At 35.7% G+C, this 18,173-nt stretch overlaps 1 protein-coding gene across 1 annotated transcript in view; it reads left to right on the top strand.

Moving 5' to 3' along the window:
* LOC137406958 (protein crumbs-like) overlaps positions 1–18,173 on the top strand; it is a 97,915-nt gene that overhangs the window by 69,264 nt on the left and 10,478 nt on the right. The window contains exons 13-18 of the mRNA XM_068093558.1: positions 542–673; positions 3,237–3,381; positions 11,767–11,943; positions 14,687–14,851; positions 15,658–15,838; positions 17,444–17,643. Coding sequence (XP_067949659.1) covers positions 542–673; positions 3,237–3,381; positions 11,767–11,943; positions 14,687–14,851; positions 15,658–15,838; positions 17,444–17,643 — 1,000 coding nt within the window. The remainder of the gene's footprint in view (positions 1–541; positions 674–3,236; positions 3,382–11,766; positions 11,944–14,686; positions 14,852–15,657; positions 15,839–17,443; positions 17,644–18,173) is intronic.

The raw sequence follows: 18,173 nt of genomic DNA, 5'->3' as shown, positions 1-18,173 counted from the left end.
GGTTAGTGGAGATACTATGTGTCATTCATAGCTGGTTAGTAGAGATACTATGTGTCATTCATAGCTGGTTAGTAGAGATACTATGTGTCATTCATAACTGGTTAGTAGAGATACTCTGTGTCATTCATAGCTGGTTAGTAGAGATACTATGTGTCATTCATAACTGGTTAGTAGAGATACTATGTGTCATTCATAGCTGGTTAGTAGAGATACTATGTGTCATTCATAGCTGGTTAGTAGAGATACTCTGTGTCATTCATAGCTGGTTAGTAGAGATACTATGTGTCATTCATACGTAGCTGACTAGTAAATAGATTGGGTGGTTTAATGTTAATTTGTGAAACTCTCTCTGACAGTTTGTCAAATTTTTTTCAGGAATATAGTTTGAGTTGAACTTTGTACTGATAAACAATCTTACTGGCTAATAAAAAATTAGTTAAATTGAAAAACTTCCTCATTGCAGTCCTTGGCAAATGAATAAAAAACTCTTAATATTCATTCAGTGTTATACTCAATACTTTACTTTTTCTCATTTGAGTAGGGTACATGCATCGATGACATAAATGAGTACATGTGCCTATGTTTGGATGGCTACACGGGTCTAAATTGTGAGATAGATATCAATGAGTGCGAGAGCCAACCTTGCCTCAATGGAGCTGATTGCTTGGATAAGGTAAGCTTGATTTAGCCATTTGAAGTTTTTTTTGTCGATATAGGAAGGCAAGTGTTTGGTACCATTAATTTAGCTTGCTAGACTTTAATATTTCGTTGCTGCTCACGTAAATGCATCAGATTGGTTATTACGGACGTCATGCGCATGATGGTACATTTGGCTATTACGGATGTCATGTCCAAGACGGTACTATTGGTTATTACGGATGTCATGCCCAAGACGGTACTATTGGTTATTACCGATGTCATGGGCATGACGGTACTATTGGTTATTACCGATGTCATGGGCATGACGGTACTATCGGTTATTACGGATGTCATGGGCATGACGGTACTATTGGTTATTACAGATGTCATGCCCACGACGGTACTATTGGTTATTACGGATGTCATGGGCATGACGGTACTATTGGTTATTACGGATGTCATGAGCATGACGGTACTATTGGTTATTACGGATGTCATGCCCACGACGGTACTATTGGTTATTACGGATGTCATGCCCAAGACGGTACTATTGGTTATTACCGATGTCATGGGCATGACGGTACTATTGGTTATTACCGATGTCATGAGCATGACGGTACTATCGGTTATTACGGATGTCATGAGCATGACGGTACTATTGGTTATTACGAATGTCATGAGCATGACGGTACTATTGGTTATTACGGATGTCATGCGCACGACGGTACTATTGGTTATTACGGATGTCATGGGCTTGACGGTGCTATCGTTTATTACAGATGTCATGCGCATGACCATACTATCGGTGTTTTGCCACTGCTGTGAACAGGCAAAAAAGATTTCTACTTGCTGTTTACAATATTTTATTTAATTTTAGAAGTATATAGTGATGTTCAGAAAATCTGTATTACAGGAACTCTTTTTTGCTCTTTTTTCAAGCCAAATTTTATTCTTCGGTAATCTGTAAACAGGTTCTAGCATCTGCTGATGGCAATTGTGTTCACTGTGTTTAATGCTAGCTGTGGCTTTTAAAGTATTCACTTAGTATGCAGATGCTACTCTACTTACGAAAATTTGTGTTAGGAACAACGGTGGATACGAATTGAGTTGTGCGTACAGACGCTACCCTATAACTGGCTTTTTATTTATTTATATATTTAACAATGTCGCATTAAAGCTCATCACCCTTTTTGATGTTTGCTATAACTTGCAGTTAAACTTCCTTTTTATGTCCAATAGAAAAGGAGTTATGAGCGTCGATTATTTGTAAGCAGAGTCTATATACCATAACCGAAAGAATGCTATCAAGTAATATGCCATAAAGCTGCAAGTTTATAAGTTAATAGTTGTGCCTCCCGGTGTTGCCCAGGTATTAAAAATCAGCTTATAAACAATGAGAAGTGATGAGATTTGCTTATTACTTGCTGGCAGGCAACTCTCCAGCAAGTGGCTGGCCATTGCCAAGTGGCCTGGCACATTGTCAATGGAAAATTCCACTAAGCTAGTTAATAAGGTTAGGCTTCCAATGACAGTAAGCCATGACTTTGAGTCTGCATTGTTGTCCAGCTCAGGTGTTCTAATAATAGCTATAGCCGGAATGCAGTCAGACATACGACATACATACACAAAACATAATTTGTGAAATATATATCTTATATCTATATTTTTCAAAGTCCGTCTGTGGATCCGTCAGTAGGTTTTCCGGTTATAGTTATTATTAGAACACCTGAGGTAGACAACAATGCAGACTCGAAGTCACGGCTTACTGTCATTAGAAGCCTAACCTTATTAACTAGCTTAGTAGAATTTTCCATTGGCAGTATGCCAGGCTACTAGCTTGAAAGGTACAGTTGTTTGACAAAGTTTTAAAACCTTTACAGTTGTTTTTATTTTTCTCGTGATATGTAGTTTGAAAGTTAGAATGGCAAATGTTGTTATATATTAAATACAAATCAATTTTCTGTCCAAATACTCTTCTATTACACCGGCAACGCCGGGTGGTACAGCTAGTATAGATATAATCACAACAATCTATCAAATGCTACAAATATATATATTCAAACATGCATGTAAGTTACATAAACAACCCATAATTATGATACATGCAGAAAAAAAGTTAAAATTTTTGAAACCAATACCTATGTTTGCATCATTTGCTAGGCAGGTTGCATTCTGATTGTTGCTTTCGTATTTAACGATGTCATTTTTTTTGGCTGTCCAATACCTTCCAAAGTGTTTGCTGACCTCAACTCTTTTTCTGCACTGTTGAACTGGTTGATATTAGCATCCCAACAATTTTTGCAAAACTTTTACGCTTACCTATTTGAAAAACAAGATTTTTGTGAAAATAATGATAACTTTTTACCCATGAGCACTGCGCAAGCTGTAGTCTGAGACAGTCTGAGATAGTCTGAGACAACTTATGTATAAATATAAACGACCGTCTGGAACGTATCTCATTCGTAAGTTGGGGAGCATCTGTATACAATGTAAAATGAGTCAAATGAACATGTAATAAAATAATTTGATGTAGCTGTTCATTTTGCACTAACAAAACTCATAGCTAAGAGGGATAATTTGGGATCCACTCTTTTCAGGTAAACTCACACAACTGCCAATGTTTGGCGGGTTTTGAGGGAGTTTACTGCGAGGTCAACATAAACGAGTGCTACAGTGGACCTTGTGAACACGGTGGCGTTTGTCATGATAAAATCAATGGCTACATCTGTAGGTGTCCTCCAGGTCAGCAGATAATATTATTGTCTTATTAACAGTCTCATAACCTTATAACAAAGGCTTATAACAAAGGCTTATAGCAAAGGCTTATAGCAAAGGCTTATAGCAAAGGCTTATAGCAAAGGCTTATAGCAAAGGCTTATAAAAAGGCTTATAGCAAAGGCTTATAGCAAAGGCTTATAGCAAAGGCTTATAGCAAAGGCTTATAGCAAAGGCTTATAGCAAAGGCTTATAGCAAAGGCTTATAGCAAAGGCTTATAGCAAAGGCTTATAGCAAAGGCTTATAGCAAAGGCTTATAGCAAAGGCTTATAGCAAAGGCTTATAGCAAAGGCTTATAGCAAAGGCTTATAGCAAAGGCTTATGGCAACTGTTACAATAACTTTTCTGTTTTCGGTTTTTCGTAACGTTCAATGAACTATGGGTTTCTATACCACTCTATGTACGTCTATAGCTTGCAATATTTTCGCATGCCAACACTGAAACGATCTGTAATCATTATTGTATACCGAATAATTTTTTATTGTAGTCAGAGCGAAACTATATACCTGTTTTTAGCCGTTACTTCCTAATGATTTTACATTTAAACGCTTTTACATTTTTATTTTTCCTTGTAACTTATTTCAACAAAACACTTCTTTTTTGTTATGCGTTATGAAATTTTAAACCTATAGTTGTTTGAAAACCTTTCCAGTTGTTTTATTTATCTTTAATTCAGTTGTCCTGTACAAAACCTTTTTCTCATGATACGAAGTTTGAAAGTTGCAATTGTTTGACAAAGTTTGAAAACCTTAACAGTGGTTTTTATTTTCGCTCTCAATTCGTTTCAGCTCCACTTCTCTCATGATATGTAGCTTGAAAATTAAAATGGCAAATGTTGTTATCTGTTAAATACAAATCAATTTCTGTCCAAAGACTTTTTATTACCCGTGCAACGCCGGGTAGCACAGCTAGTATAGATATAAATACTCATGCTACAGACAGTGCTGTTTTGGCTCTTGAAGCCTCTTCAGTGAAACTCAGAGCCGGCAAGGGAGACAAGTCCCATTGTCAATGAGAGTTGACTTTCTGCCATGAAACCACTAAGTTGCCTCACAGACTTGACCTGCACCTAAAGTCAATGTGCTGATACCAAAGTTGTCAAATCACAAATGTGATGAGCTCTGCAGTACAGCTAATATTGTCGCACCTCTCACAGAGTGCTCAACCAAACTAACTCAAGGAAGAAATAACCTACAGGATGAAAATTTTCAATGGATTTAATAATTCGCGATTTCGCGAGCAGACGATTCCGCAAATTATTAAGTTTCGTGAATAATTAGTTCTATTTTTAAACACAAGGGAGCATAACTACTGCCTCAAATTAAAAATTAGTCGCCAAGCAGAAGTAGTAAACGTAGCCGAGTTCCAACTTTTTTAAAATCATCGCCGGGGCTTTGAGTTAACCCCATTGCCAATGCACCATTCTTCACTAAATTATTCAAGGTTGTCACAATTTATACGGAATTGTGCACGGAATCACCATCGAAAGAAATCTCCTGTAGTTCTTTACGTTGAAAAAACTCACGACTTACCACAAGTTGTTGATTCACCAAAAGCCTCCAAATCGATGAACATTCATAAAAATCTCTAGATGAAGCCAAAATTTTATAGCTTAGCATCCTTAAGGATTTTTAGAGATATTTATATAGAGATATTTTCCCAAGACAAAACATGAGTGAAGCGATTGTTTGGTAGCTTTATGATAAATGCATATGCGCGCACAACTCCCGAAAAATTATCCATCAATGGCCGTAACCAAACCCTTGTACCGAAATCCCATCAAAAAATTTAACCACTTCTGTGTAGAGTTGTTTAAGTATAATAATGACACAAAACACATATAAACCAATTTAAATATGTTACCAAGTCTTGCAAAAGTTGAGACAATATCCTAAAACTTACCCATCTGAGTGGATAATACATAACTAGACAGATTAATTTGGCCTGAAATCGCCATTAAAACCTGACAAGCCTTTTTTAATCAAAATCAAGACCGGTAAGCAAAACGCCAATAAAGCTGTGCGACACAGATACTAGAACTTTACTAGCACATTTCACGAGAAAAACGTGCACATTTTACCAGTCTATTGCATTGTCCAATTGCCGAAGGTTTCTGTAATAAACGTAGAAGTACTGACAAGTAATTGTTTCTTTTTTGCCGAGTCTACCGAACTCTGACTTTTTGGACACTTATAATGAGTACTCTGGTATTCCAACTGATGTTCACAGCAGTGAAAGTAAAGGAAATGACGATGATATTTTTCTAACGTTTCTTATAAGATTATTACAATATTTATTTGTAAGAATAATTATTCGATTTAATAAGATTATTATAAGATTTAGTTATAAGAATAAGCATTCGAATTTACAAGATCGAAGTATATAGTGACCGGTGGTGTGCAATATGTTACTGTTATTATTTTTCTAAATATGTTGTTGATGATACTGCCGCTGTGCCCAATATCGCGGTACGGCCAAGCCGTTTTTAATATCTGCAAAAATAAGTAATAGGCCTACATTTTCTTATAGGTATACATCTGTTTCCATGACAACCAGCTAAAATCTGTTAGATTTTTAAATTCTGCATACTTTCTTTTAGATATACATGTAAACACAGAAATCTAGATAAATATCACAACTTCTTAATATTGGTTGCTATGACCATTGATATACAGTCCCTTCCCCCACCTGTGTATATTACACAGCAGCTTGCCATTTTACTTCTAATATTGCATTTCTCCTATTGCATTATTGCACTATTGCATTATTTTTCCTTTCATTATTGCTGTTTGTTGTACATAATAAGACCATATACATTACAGCTGCCATTGCAGCTACCATTGCAGTTCTATTGCGCTGCAGTGCCATTTGACTGCTAATATTGCATTTCTCAACCAGCAGTACCCTTTCTTTATCCATTATCACTTTGGTTGTGGGCTGTATGACAGGGGAACTTCTAGTTATGTATAGTTATATTATAATTAATTACAAACTTGAGTGTACAAATACAATATTTCAAATACAAATAAAATTTTACAAACAATCAATGGAGTAAATAAAAACAGTTTATCCCATATAGCGGTTGTCTGGCGATGAAATTAAACTGATACTCTTGATAAGTAAATACTAGCTCATCAGAACTCTTCTTGTGACTTACTATTGCAACGCTCTGCCAGTTGACTAAAAATTTTTGATCGCAAAGACGTTCATGTTCCTTTTTTAAAGCAGATATATTCTCCTTGTTAGCATCTGCGGTCACTTCTACCTCATATTCAAGACCTCCCTGAATGATTGGTTATCTTCTAGGAATGACATCCACCACCCATGCAGTCATTGTGCCTCTGTGTAGGATGAAAAAGCTGCTTACTCTACTTATTTCACAGGGCAGATGACCAACCATTGCGCAGTCTGCGTTTATTAGCTTTACTGCAAATGGGTTGTGCAGATTATTGGGCTCCTCTCTCACGCTAAAATGAATAACGAAATGGTAGGAATGGAAAAAGTTAATATAGCGTTTTACCAAAGTAAAGTCCAATTATTAATTTAGTAAATGGTTTTGCAAAAACTCATTACTTACCACAAGTTGTTGGTTCATCGAAGGCCTCCAAACCGATGAGTATTCATGAAAACTTCTGGACGCAGCAAGAAGTTTATAGCTTAGCATGATCGACTCACAGTTGCAAGCTAAATAGAAACCTAAACACGTGATGTACGCCTGCGAAGGGTTAATTCTATTGCTAGCTGCAAAAGAGTTAATTCTTAATAGAAAGTGATTGCGTTAATCTGCGAATAAATTAACCCGCGAATGTACATAAAAAAGGCGATTTGCACGAAACTTAACTCCGCGTCCTGTAGGGTAAGTAGTAATACTTATTACTTCCTTACTTCGGTTTGACTGAGCACTCTGTGAGAGGTGCAAGTATTTAAGGATTATGCAAAGTAACATCAATCATGAAGCCGAGGTAAGTCACAAAGCCATTACCGAATACAAGAAACGCGTTTGGCAGGTCCTACGAAGCCGCTCAATGCCAGGAATCAAGTCATGGCAATAAATACCTACACACTGCCAGTAATAAGATACTCAGCAGGCATAATAAAGGAAACAGATATAGCAACTCATAAACTACTGACCATGCATGGAGCACTCTACTAAAAATCTGATACTAGTAGATTGTATCTTGATAAGAAAGATGATGGTAGGGGACTCAAAGGTAATATAAGCCAACATAAACATAGCTACAGTAGACGCTCCTAAATGTAAACAATCTAATCTAAGAACGTTTACGTTATAGGGTTTTATAGGTATTTTACGTAATATGAACATTAAAATACATGGAAATAGCCTAATCCGTTCCAAACTCACCCCTTTGAAATGAAAAAAACTAATTTTACATTTTAATTTAATGACTGTATGGTAACTGTAGTATTATTGGTTTGTATCAACAGCTTTTCTCCTTTTTCTTTTTATTATCACTCACTTTATGGTTCAGGTAATTTTACAATAAGTTAAGGAGAGCAGACACCTTTTATGTCAATAAGTTAAGGAGAGCAGACACCTTTTATGTCAATAAGTTAAGGAGAGCAGACACCTTTTATGTCAATAAGTTAAGGAGAGCACACACCTTTTATGTCAATAAGTTAAGGAGAGCGCACACCTTTTATGTCAATAAGTTAAGGAGAGCACACACCTTTTATGTCAATAAGTTAAGGAGAGCACACACCTTTTATGTCAATAAGTTAAGGAGAGCGCACACCTTTTATGTCAATAAGTTAAGGAGAGCAGACACCTTTTATGTCAATAAGTTAAGGAGAGCAGACACCTTTTATGTCAATAAGTTAAGGAGAGCAGACACCTTTTATGTCAATAAGTTAAGGAGAGCACACACCTTTTATGTCAATAAGTTAAGGAGAGCACACACCTTTTATGTCAATAAGTTAAGGAGAGCAGACACCTTTTATGTCAATAAGTTAAGGAGAGCACACACCTTTTATGTCAATAAGTTAAGGAGAGCACACACCTTTTATGTCAATAAGTTAAGGAGAGCACACACCTTTTATGTCAATAAGTTAAGGAGAGCAGACACCTTTTATGTCAATAAGTTAAGGAGAGCGCACACCTTTTATGTCAATAAGTTAAGGAGAGCGCACACCTTTTATGCCAATAAGTTAAGGAGAGCGCACACCTTTTATGTCAGTTCACTATCATTTTCTATACGCAAAACTCGTGACATTTGGATTAGTATACCGACACTCTAACACCCGCACCAATCGATTGCCTTTACGTATTTATGTATAATTGTGCAGCTAATTATTTGTCATGCTTTATCAGCACGCCTGCCGACACCTACCGATCTCTCACGATGGTTTAGGCTGCCAAGATACTAGTATATATAATAGAGAGAAAGTGATATTTTGAGGCTAATTACGAGATTATTGATATTTAAACCAAATTTCAGCACTTGCACTGACTTCATACTTTATGTTACATGGAATTTCCTACATAATACGAAACAAAAGCTTTACATAAATTATTTACGTTTTGGGGAATTTACATTATAGGAGGTTTATATTCTGAGAGCACCTACTGCAGCACCAAAACTGCATTTGCTAGATGAAGCTTGTGAAATCCACCTAGCCTACAAGGAATGTTACGATTGTTGAAATCTCCTTCATGGAAATAGTTTTTCTAGCTAATGACTTTATACAATTGCGCTTTCTTGTTTATTTAAAGGTTGAATAGCAACAAAATTCACATTACAGTTATTTGGTATCAAAAAATTCACCATGTCTTACTCTGCTGTGTTGTAGTATCAAAAGATTCACCATGTGTTTTGTGGTCACTTGTGGGTGCAAAGTATGCGGAAATGTGATTAAATGCTCTTAAAAGCTCAAAAACGAACAGTTAATCGCCGCCATCACAAAACTGCCATAGATTAGAATCCCTTTCTAAAACGACTCAAATAGGACGTAGCACAAAAAGATGGCTTCTGTTCACACTTTTATGCAACCTTATTCGTCGAAATATTTTTACAAATATACTTCACGCATTCAATAAACCATGTCTATTGTTCTTACACGTCTATTTCATCATCATTGTAATGCTCTTACTCGAGCGCTGATATCTCAAAACCTACCGTAAAAATTTGTGTAATTCGTTTAACCTTTGCTTGAAGGAGTGCATATCATCCTCTAATAAACATGACAAGCCTGTTGGTCACCTGTGGGGGTCCTACCACACAAAGCTGTCGTCAGAATAGTCACTTTTAAAATCACTGTCGTCACTTTTAAAATCACTGTCGTCACTTTTAAAATCACTGTCACCTTTTTCAAATTGGTAACCAAAACAACCTCTTTCTTCACATTCGTTATTTTAATACAAATATCTATACTGGTGGCACTGGGTTGCGTTAAAAATCTGAAACTCGCTAGGTTTGAACTTCTGCTAACCAAAAGCATGGCTCAACCAGCGACCTTCACAAACATATTAGTGATGTTTGGGAGCGTTGCTGATTACTCCGCGAAGAGTGACAGCCGTCTTAGGTTTTTAGAGCTATATTTCTTGTACGGAAAATAGACCGAGATTGCCTTTAATAATCACTGTCAGTCACAGACTTGGAAACGGATTTGCTGTCAATGTCGTGGCATTTCATTGCTTTAATTATTTGGCAGTCTATAAATGCTGGGCCAGACGCTTCAAACCAAAACTAGTGAAGTTTCGGTTGACCGTGGTGATTTATGAACAAATAATAAGTTAGTAACGGTACGGCAACACGTAACAAAATTTCCGTTGGTTCTAACCAAAATCACGAAATGATTGAAACACACAGAATTATTCTGCGCTGCTAGAATCGTGCTAACGAGCACGATCTCAGCAGCTTTTGCAATTAGTATAGTCAAAGAGACGTATAATGACACACAATAGTAAAAGTATAAGTGCAATTCAACATAGTACACACGATGCCATTGCTTAAATTGCGTTATTGAATGTATTTATTGTTTGAACGCTATAGCTACAATTTGTTTATTTTTTAATTATATTTCCTTTTTAGCAGCAAAAGTTTTATGGTAGAAAATGTCGACATCTCTAGCGCAAACAAGTCAGTTGCATCGTATTTACTATGATAACTTTCTGTAATAATTTTTTTGTGTGTCGCATTATGTTTACGGACTACGTATATCTTAAAATTTGCTTAAGTCGTGTTTGCTAACTAATAATAGCGCGACTTAAACAGTTACATCGTGTGTTCTATGTTGAGATGCTTCCGTATTTTTATTGTGTGTCACGGTACATGTCTTGGACTATACTAATTGCTAAAGCTGCTAGAATCGTGCTCGCTAATAATTTGTTTAATCTGTTAAAAGCGTTTCGTCGACGAACTCGGTGGGCATGCACAGCTCAAATAATTCTGTGAATTTTGATCGATTAATTCTGCGTTTTTCGTGATTTCGGCCAGAACTCCGAACCAACGAAAAATTCGCTACGTGCAGCCGTACCTTTAGTAATCCTATTTACGCAATCCTCGTCACCTACATTGGTAAATGGTCGTCTCGTCTGTCACTTTTCAAATATCCCTGTCGTCGGGTCGTCAGAATCGTCACAAAACATGGGAGGACCCCCACCTGTGATAGTCAAAAAATGCTGCAAAAATTGTTTGTGCTGTTTGGCAGGAAGTATGGGTCACATGATCAGATTACAACTAAACAATTAGACCAAGCCGAAACAAGACTAAAGTAGCAAGCATCTAAATTTGATACGGGCTTTTTGGTAAAACCCAAAGTGTTTGTCATAAAAGAGTGCTACGAGAAGTTTTATATTGAGTTTCTTATTGGCCTTTCAATTCACGTGAGAGCATCACGTGACAAAACAATAACCAAATGAATTGACTACATCAGAGAAATAAATTTATTCCAATCTACAGCAGTTTCGTGATCGCGGCAAATAACTGTTCATTTTTGAGCTCTTAAGAGTTTGTAATCACATTTCCACATATTTTGCACCCACAAGTGGCCACAACACACATGGTGAATCTTTTGATACTAAATAACTGTAATGCAAATTTTGTTGGAAGTAAACCTTTAAAAACAGGCAACTGCGTAAGTCATTTGGCCTTCATCATTTTAAGGTTCAACTTTCACTGTTCATGGTAAGTCTTGATGATCCAGTCTTTAAACATTTTTGTAAATTGGTAATCGTCTATCATCTTCTGGTTGTTTTCCTTTTTTTCTTGGCACATTCTTGATGTTATGATATTTAATAGATCTCATATCAAATGCATGTGTACCATAAAATTTAAGGCTTAATACTGCAACCTTTCCATGTTGCACCAGTTGATATTTACGGTGTTTTTCAGGGTTTGTTGGGCATCATTGCCACATGAACATAGACGAATGTGAAAGTGATCCATGCTTACATGGCTCCAAGTGTGTAGATCTGGTCAACGCTTACAGGTGTGAATGTATTGCTGGCTGGGATGGTCACCACTGCCAAAATAACATAATGTGTGTTGAAGATCTTTGCCAAAATGGAGGTAAGCCAGTTGACTTCTGCTGTTTGTTTCTTAGAGATTCCTATATTTGACTGAATCTCGATTAGGTGTACTTTTTTGGAGGTGCCAGCTGGAGGGATACACATGCACACATATCCACATATCCACATACATTGAAAAATATAGATCTATATTTCAATTGTATAATCATACTAGCTGTACCACTCGGCGTTGCCGTGTAATAGAAGAATATTTGGACTGAAAATTAATTTGTATTTATAAAATTGATTTGTATTGGTTATAACATTTGCCATTCTAACTTTCAAACTAGATATCATGAGAAAAATAAAAACAACTGTAAAGTTTTTAAAACTTTGTCAAACAACTGTACCTTTCAAGCTAGTAGCCTGTCATATTGCCAATGGAAAACTCCACTAAGCTAGTTAATAAGGTTAGGCTTCTAATGACGGTAAGCCATGACTTTGAGTCTGCATTGTTGTCCAGCTCAGGTTTTTTAATAATAGCTATAGCCGGATTTCCAACAGACGATTTTCAGACGGACTTTGAGAAATATATATATAGATACATAATGTATGTATTTATATATATATTTATTAGTTTCATTAATATATATATGATATATATATATATGAAATAAATATATAATATATATAGCATAATTTAAAAGAAGATAAGAATTTTGACTATTATATTTACACTACTAATAGTTTCGTGTTGAAAAACATTCATCAGGTGACATTCATTTATGCGCAGAAGCTTATATATACGTAGGAACATACAAGCTAGGTAGTGATCTTATAATGAGGCATGCAAGCACTGTAAATTCACAAATTGACTGCAGTAGTAAAAGTGCGAAGGCTTGTATTAAAATTCTAAACAATAAAAATGGGGTGAGAAAAGCTAATCTATTAACTGTTTATTAGTAAAAATGTACTTGAGTTTCTACACCCAGATACCATTTCAGATTTCTTGTTCAGTGTTGCCATATGTGGCTTGTATATAGTGTAGAGTTTTTCCTACAGGCACAGTTCGCACTTCTTTGCAGCATTATTGTAAGCTGCTGATCTGTGGATAATATTTCATTTGATGGTATGCATGATGTGTTTTTCTCTTTGAGGGACCATACATGTTCGCTTAACCTGGTTGCTGATCTTATGTTGGTATTGATGAAGGAAGACTTGTGGTTCGCATACCTCTTCTTAAACGTATTTTCAGTTAATCCGATGTAAGTCTCTTTATTGTTATTTGTGCTGACTGTAGTTTGATATATAGTTTGCTCAGTAAAGCATTGACCATTTAATGGACACTCGGTAGGTTGTCTGCAATCACAGCCTGGGTTTATATTGTTCCCAGTCTTGGTTGATGGTATTGTCTTGCTATTGCAGTTGTTAATGATACCTTTACCGCTTTCCATGCAACTATAACTAATCTTCACAGTGTTTTTGTTAAAGATCTTGTGTAAGTTGCTCGTTGGAGGAAAGCATGTTGCTATTAGTTTAAGAAATTGTCTCCCTATGTTGGTTCTGACTTCTTTATTAAACGGAGGATTATACCAAGTGATGTTTCGTTTTCTTGTCTTTTGCTTATTGTTGTTGTTATTCTTTCTATATATCAGTCGGTGGCTATATCCACTTTTGTTTATTGCTTCTTGGTATGGTTTGAGCAACTTACAACTAATAATTGCAGTAATTGCTGTGATTGCAGACAACCTACCGAGTGTCCATTAGATCAGCTTTTCTCACCCCATTTTTATTGTTTAGAATTTTAATACAAGCCTTCGCACTTTTACTACTGCAGTCAATTTGTGAATTTACAGTGCTTGCATGCCTCATTATAAGATCACTACCTAGCTTGTATGTTCCTACGTATATATAAGCTTCTGCGCATAAATGAATGTCACCTGATGAATGTTTTTCAACACAAAACTATTAGTAGTGTAAATATAATAGTCAAAATTCTTATCTTCTTTTAAATTCTATATGCACTGCCTTCTCGGCATTGAGACTTCTTTGGTCAGAAAATTTCCACTAGATATATTAGTATATATATATATATTATATATATATTATATATATATATTATATATATATTGGCAATTTGTTGGTTGTCAGCCGCTGGCATTTTAATGTTAAATCTTTAATGTTAGCGCTTCCTGTAAAACAGAGACATAAACTGCTGGGGGGATGAAATCAGATGCTCGAAGGTGCAGATGCTCAAAGGTGGGTGTTTGAAAGGCAGTTGTTCTTTGAAACCATAATGAGTCTTGAAACAATATACTGTTGGCAACCTGACGCAAGACAACCTGACGCAAGACAACCTGACACAAGACAACCTGACACAAGACAACCTGACACAAGACAATCTGACACAAGACAACCTGACACAAGACAACCTGACACAAGACAACCTGACACAAGGCAAGGAGCAAAAGCCTGTCAAGTTTAGCAAATAAGCCAAGAATTATTATTTATTGTTAGCCGACTATTGAGGCCCAAAACTAAGTTATAATAATGCTTTGTAGGCTTTCATGGTCGCATTTGCTATCTATTATCGCATTAGCTTTCTATGGTCACATTAGATGTCTGTGGTCACATTGGTTTTTTGTGGTCACATTAGCTGTCTGTGGTCACATTGGTTTTTTGTGGTCACATTAGCTGTCTGCGGTCATATTAGCTTTTTATGGTCACATTGGCTATCCATAAATTTTTTATTCTGGGTTATGGTGACTGAATCTTTTTTCATTCTTCTTTTTATATATGCACAGGTATATGCAAACTCTCGAAAGACTCGTACCAGTGTCATTGTCCGAGGCATTTCATTGGCCATCATTGCGAGCATGAAGTGCATTCATGCAAAAGTGCACCATGCAAAAATAATGCTGAGTGCATAGATGTGGATCTAGGGAGTTTTGAGTGCATATGCACAGAAGGTACATTTGTAGCTTTGAACTCCGATACTATATACATATTTATATATATCAATATTTATATATTCATAAATGAAAAGTTGCATTTTATTTATCGACAACCTTATGTCTCACATGCATTGAACGCTTTGTTTTATTTTACAAAGCTTATCTCTGTGTGTGCCATAAGTGTTAGTGTTATCATGAGTGTTATCATAAGTGTTTCCATAAGTGTTTTCATAAGTTTTATCATAAGAGTTATCATGAGTGTTATCATAAGTGTTATCATAACTTCCATCATAAGTGTTAGCATAAGCGTTATCATAAGTGTTTTCATAAAAGTTATCATGAGTGTTATCATAAGGGTTATCATAAGTTCCATCATAAGTGTTATCGTAAGCGTTATCATAGGCGTTGTCATAAGTGTTATCGTAAGTGTAATCATAAGTGTTATAATAAGCGTTATCATAAGCGTTATCATGAGTGTTATCATAAGTGTTTTTATAAGTGTTATCATAAGTGTTATCATAAGGGTTATCATAAGTTCCATCATAAGTGTTATCATGAGCGTTACCATAAGTGTGATCATAAGTGTTATCATAAGTGTTATCATAAGCGTTATCATAAGCGTTATCATAAGCGTTATCATAAGCGTTATCATAAGCGTTATCATAAGCGTTATCATAAGCGTTACCATAAGTGTTATCATCAGTGTTATCATAACTGCTTTGTTAGTATTGATGAAGATGGCGATGATGATAATAAAAAAGGCTATTGACTTTGGAATTTCTTAATCTATTTCTCTATAAATATCATTCAATACTCACCAGGTTACCAAGGAGACTTATGTGAGGATGATGTTGATGAATGTAGCAGCCACCCTTGTCAGAATCTTGGCATTTGTATTAACCGTGTCAACAAGTTTACATGCGAGTGCTCTGAGAGATACTTTGGAGTATTCTGCCAGAAGCACATAAGGTCTTGTAAAAGTGCGCCTTGCATGCATGGAAAGTGAGTGCTAGTCTATTAGTGCGTACGCGGACAACTGGCAAACATGTGCTTGAGCCCGCACTTTAATCAAATTGGCATGTTTTTTCTTGTCTATAATATGAGCAGTGCTAGTGGCTGTGATACGGGTCCAGTGTTGACTAAGTTAGACTATAGCTTTCAAACTTTTGCACGTTTTTGCACCCGCTGTCCTTGCACTTACTGAATCTTATGATTATATATTTGTACCCGCTGACTTTGGATTTACTGAATCTTATGGTTATATATTTGTACCTACTGTCCTTGGATTTACTGAATCTTATGGTTATAGATTTGTACACACTGTACTTGGATTTACTGAATAGTATGGTTATATATTTGTACCCACTCTCCGTAGATTTACTGAATCTTATAGTTATATATTTGTACCTTCTGTCCATTGATTTACTGAATCTTATGGTTATGTATTACATTATATATTTATGGTTATATATTATATTATATATTTGTACCCGCTGTCTTTGGATTTACTGAATCTTATGGTTATATATTTGTATATATAATACAAATATATAACCATAAGATTCAGTAAATCTAAGGACAGTGGGTACAAATATATAACCATAAGTTTCAGTAAATCCAAGGAGGGTGGGTACAAATATACAATCATAAGATTCAGTAAATCCAAGGACAGTGGGTACAAATATATAACCATAAGATTCAGTTAATCTTAGGACAGTTGTTACAAATATATAACCATAAGATTCAGTAAATCCAAGGAGGGTGGGTACAAATATATAATCTTCAGATTCAGTAAATCCAAGGACAGCGGGTACAAATATGTAATCATAAGATTCAGTAAGTCTAAGGACAGCGGGTACAAATATATAACCATAAGATTCAGTAACTCCCAAGGACAGCGGGTACAAATATATAACCGTAAGATTCAGTAAATTCAAGGAGAGCGGGTACAAATATATACCCACAGAATTCGGTAAATTAGTAAATTCAGTAACCTTTTTTGGATTTATTTAGTCCTGTTGTTGTGTATTTGTTTTTTATAATCCTTTTAGTTTTCTTTTAAAATGTTGGTCTTTCTGAAATTGGAGGTGGAATCTCGCAAATACATGGAATAGTGTTTGTAAAGTACTCCTGCTTGATATGCTGTTAATATTTTATTAACCTCAAACATGACCTTTATTAAATAAAGTTCATGCAGTTAACATAGGAAAAAAATACTTTCACACTTGTTAGGGTGAAACATTTTTATTCAAACGCTTACATATAAGTACCATTTTATAGACATGACTAACCTTACTCCATATTTTATAGTTAAACACAACATCATTTATGAATTATGTAATTTAAAGGGAAATTCCATATCAGCCATTCATCAAATAAATATGCACATGTGTTTCCAAAAGTTCTGCAAGAATTAATGCTGTTCTACAGTTCAACGAAATTTCCAAATTTTACCCAAACTTCAAGTTCTTTGACCTTATATACTAGACTTTGTTGTTATACATGTGAACAGACCGTTCTAGATGTACATGATGTAGGTTACGAACAAGATAGCATCTTTGAGAAAATATAAAATCTGATTGCCATACCTGGTTTTCTGATATTTAGATGCGTAGATGAAGGTGAAGACTTTCATTGCATATGCGAGCAAGGCTACAAAGGACTCTTATGTGAAGTAGATGTTGATGATTGCGCAAATCAGCCTTGTTATAACGGTGGAGCCTGTATTGACAAGGTCGCGCATTATGAGTGTAGATGTCCTGAGTATGCATCTGGTCCGAACTGTGAGAGTTTAGACACAAGTCCAGGTAGGCAGTTTTACAACATTGTATTCGCATTTTTCCATCCACACACGTGTCGTTTTTACTGAATATTGAAGACACTTCTATGAGTTTTTTTCTATGCGAATGACTATTTATTAAGGTTAACTCTGCAACACCGTATCATGATGCCCGATCTCTGTCATAATTCCAATAAACTTTCCTGCGGGTAAACATGCTGAGCAATGTCAGTACTCAAATAGAGTTATTTTTTAATGCAAGTATCAATGAACGCTATGTTTGAGGCTACAAGACTGCCCAGTATTTATGTACATTTAGTTTAGTTAAAAGTCACACTACTTAGAAAGCTTTGTATATGTTCATTCAAATTGTTTCCGTTATATAATTCTTCAAATAATTACTTCTACATTCGTATACACATATGCTGCCTATGAGCACAGCTAGATAGTCATCGCACAATACAGTTACATTTATTTTAAAGTATTACGGATCGGACTGCCTCAGTGTTATGTAGTTCTTTGTGCAGTGAGCCACATCCGTGATCGGCCTCAATACGA

This window comes from Watersipora subatra, chromosome 10, assembly GCF_963576615.1.
Source record: "Watersipora subatra chromosome 10, tzWatSuba1.1, whole genome shotgun sequence".
Classification (NCBI taxonomy): Eukaryota; Metazoa; Bryozoa; class Gymnolaemata; order Cheilostomatida; family Watersiporidae; genus Watersipora; species Watersipora subatra.
Note: the sequence above shows the minus strand (reverse complement) of the source record. Positions and strands in the feature narration are given on the sequence as shown.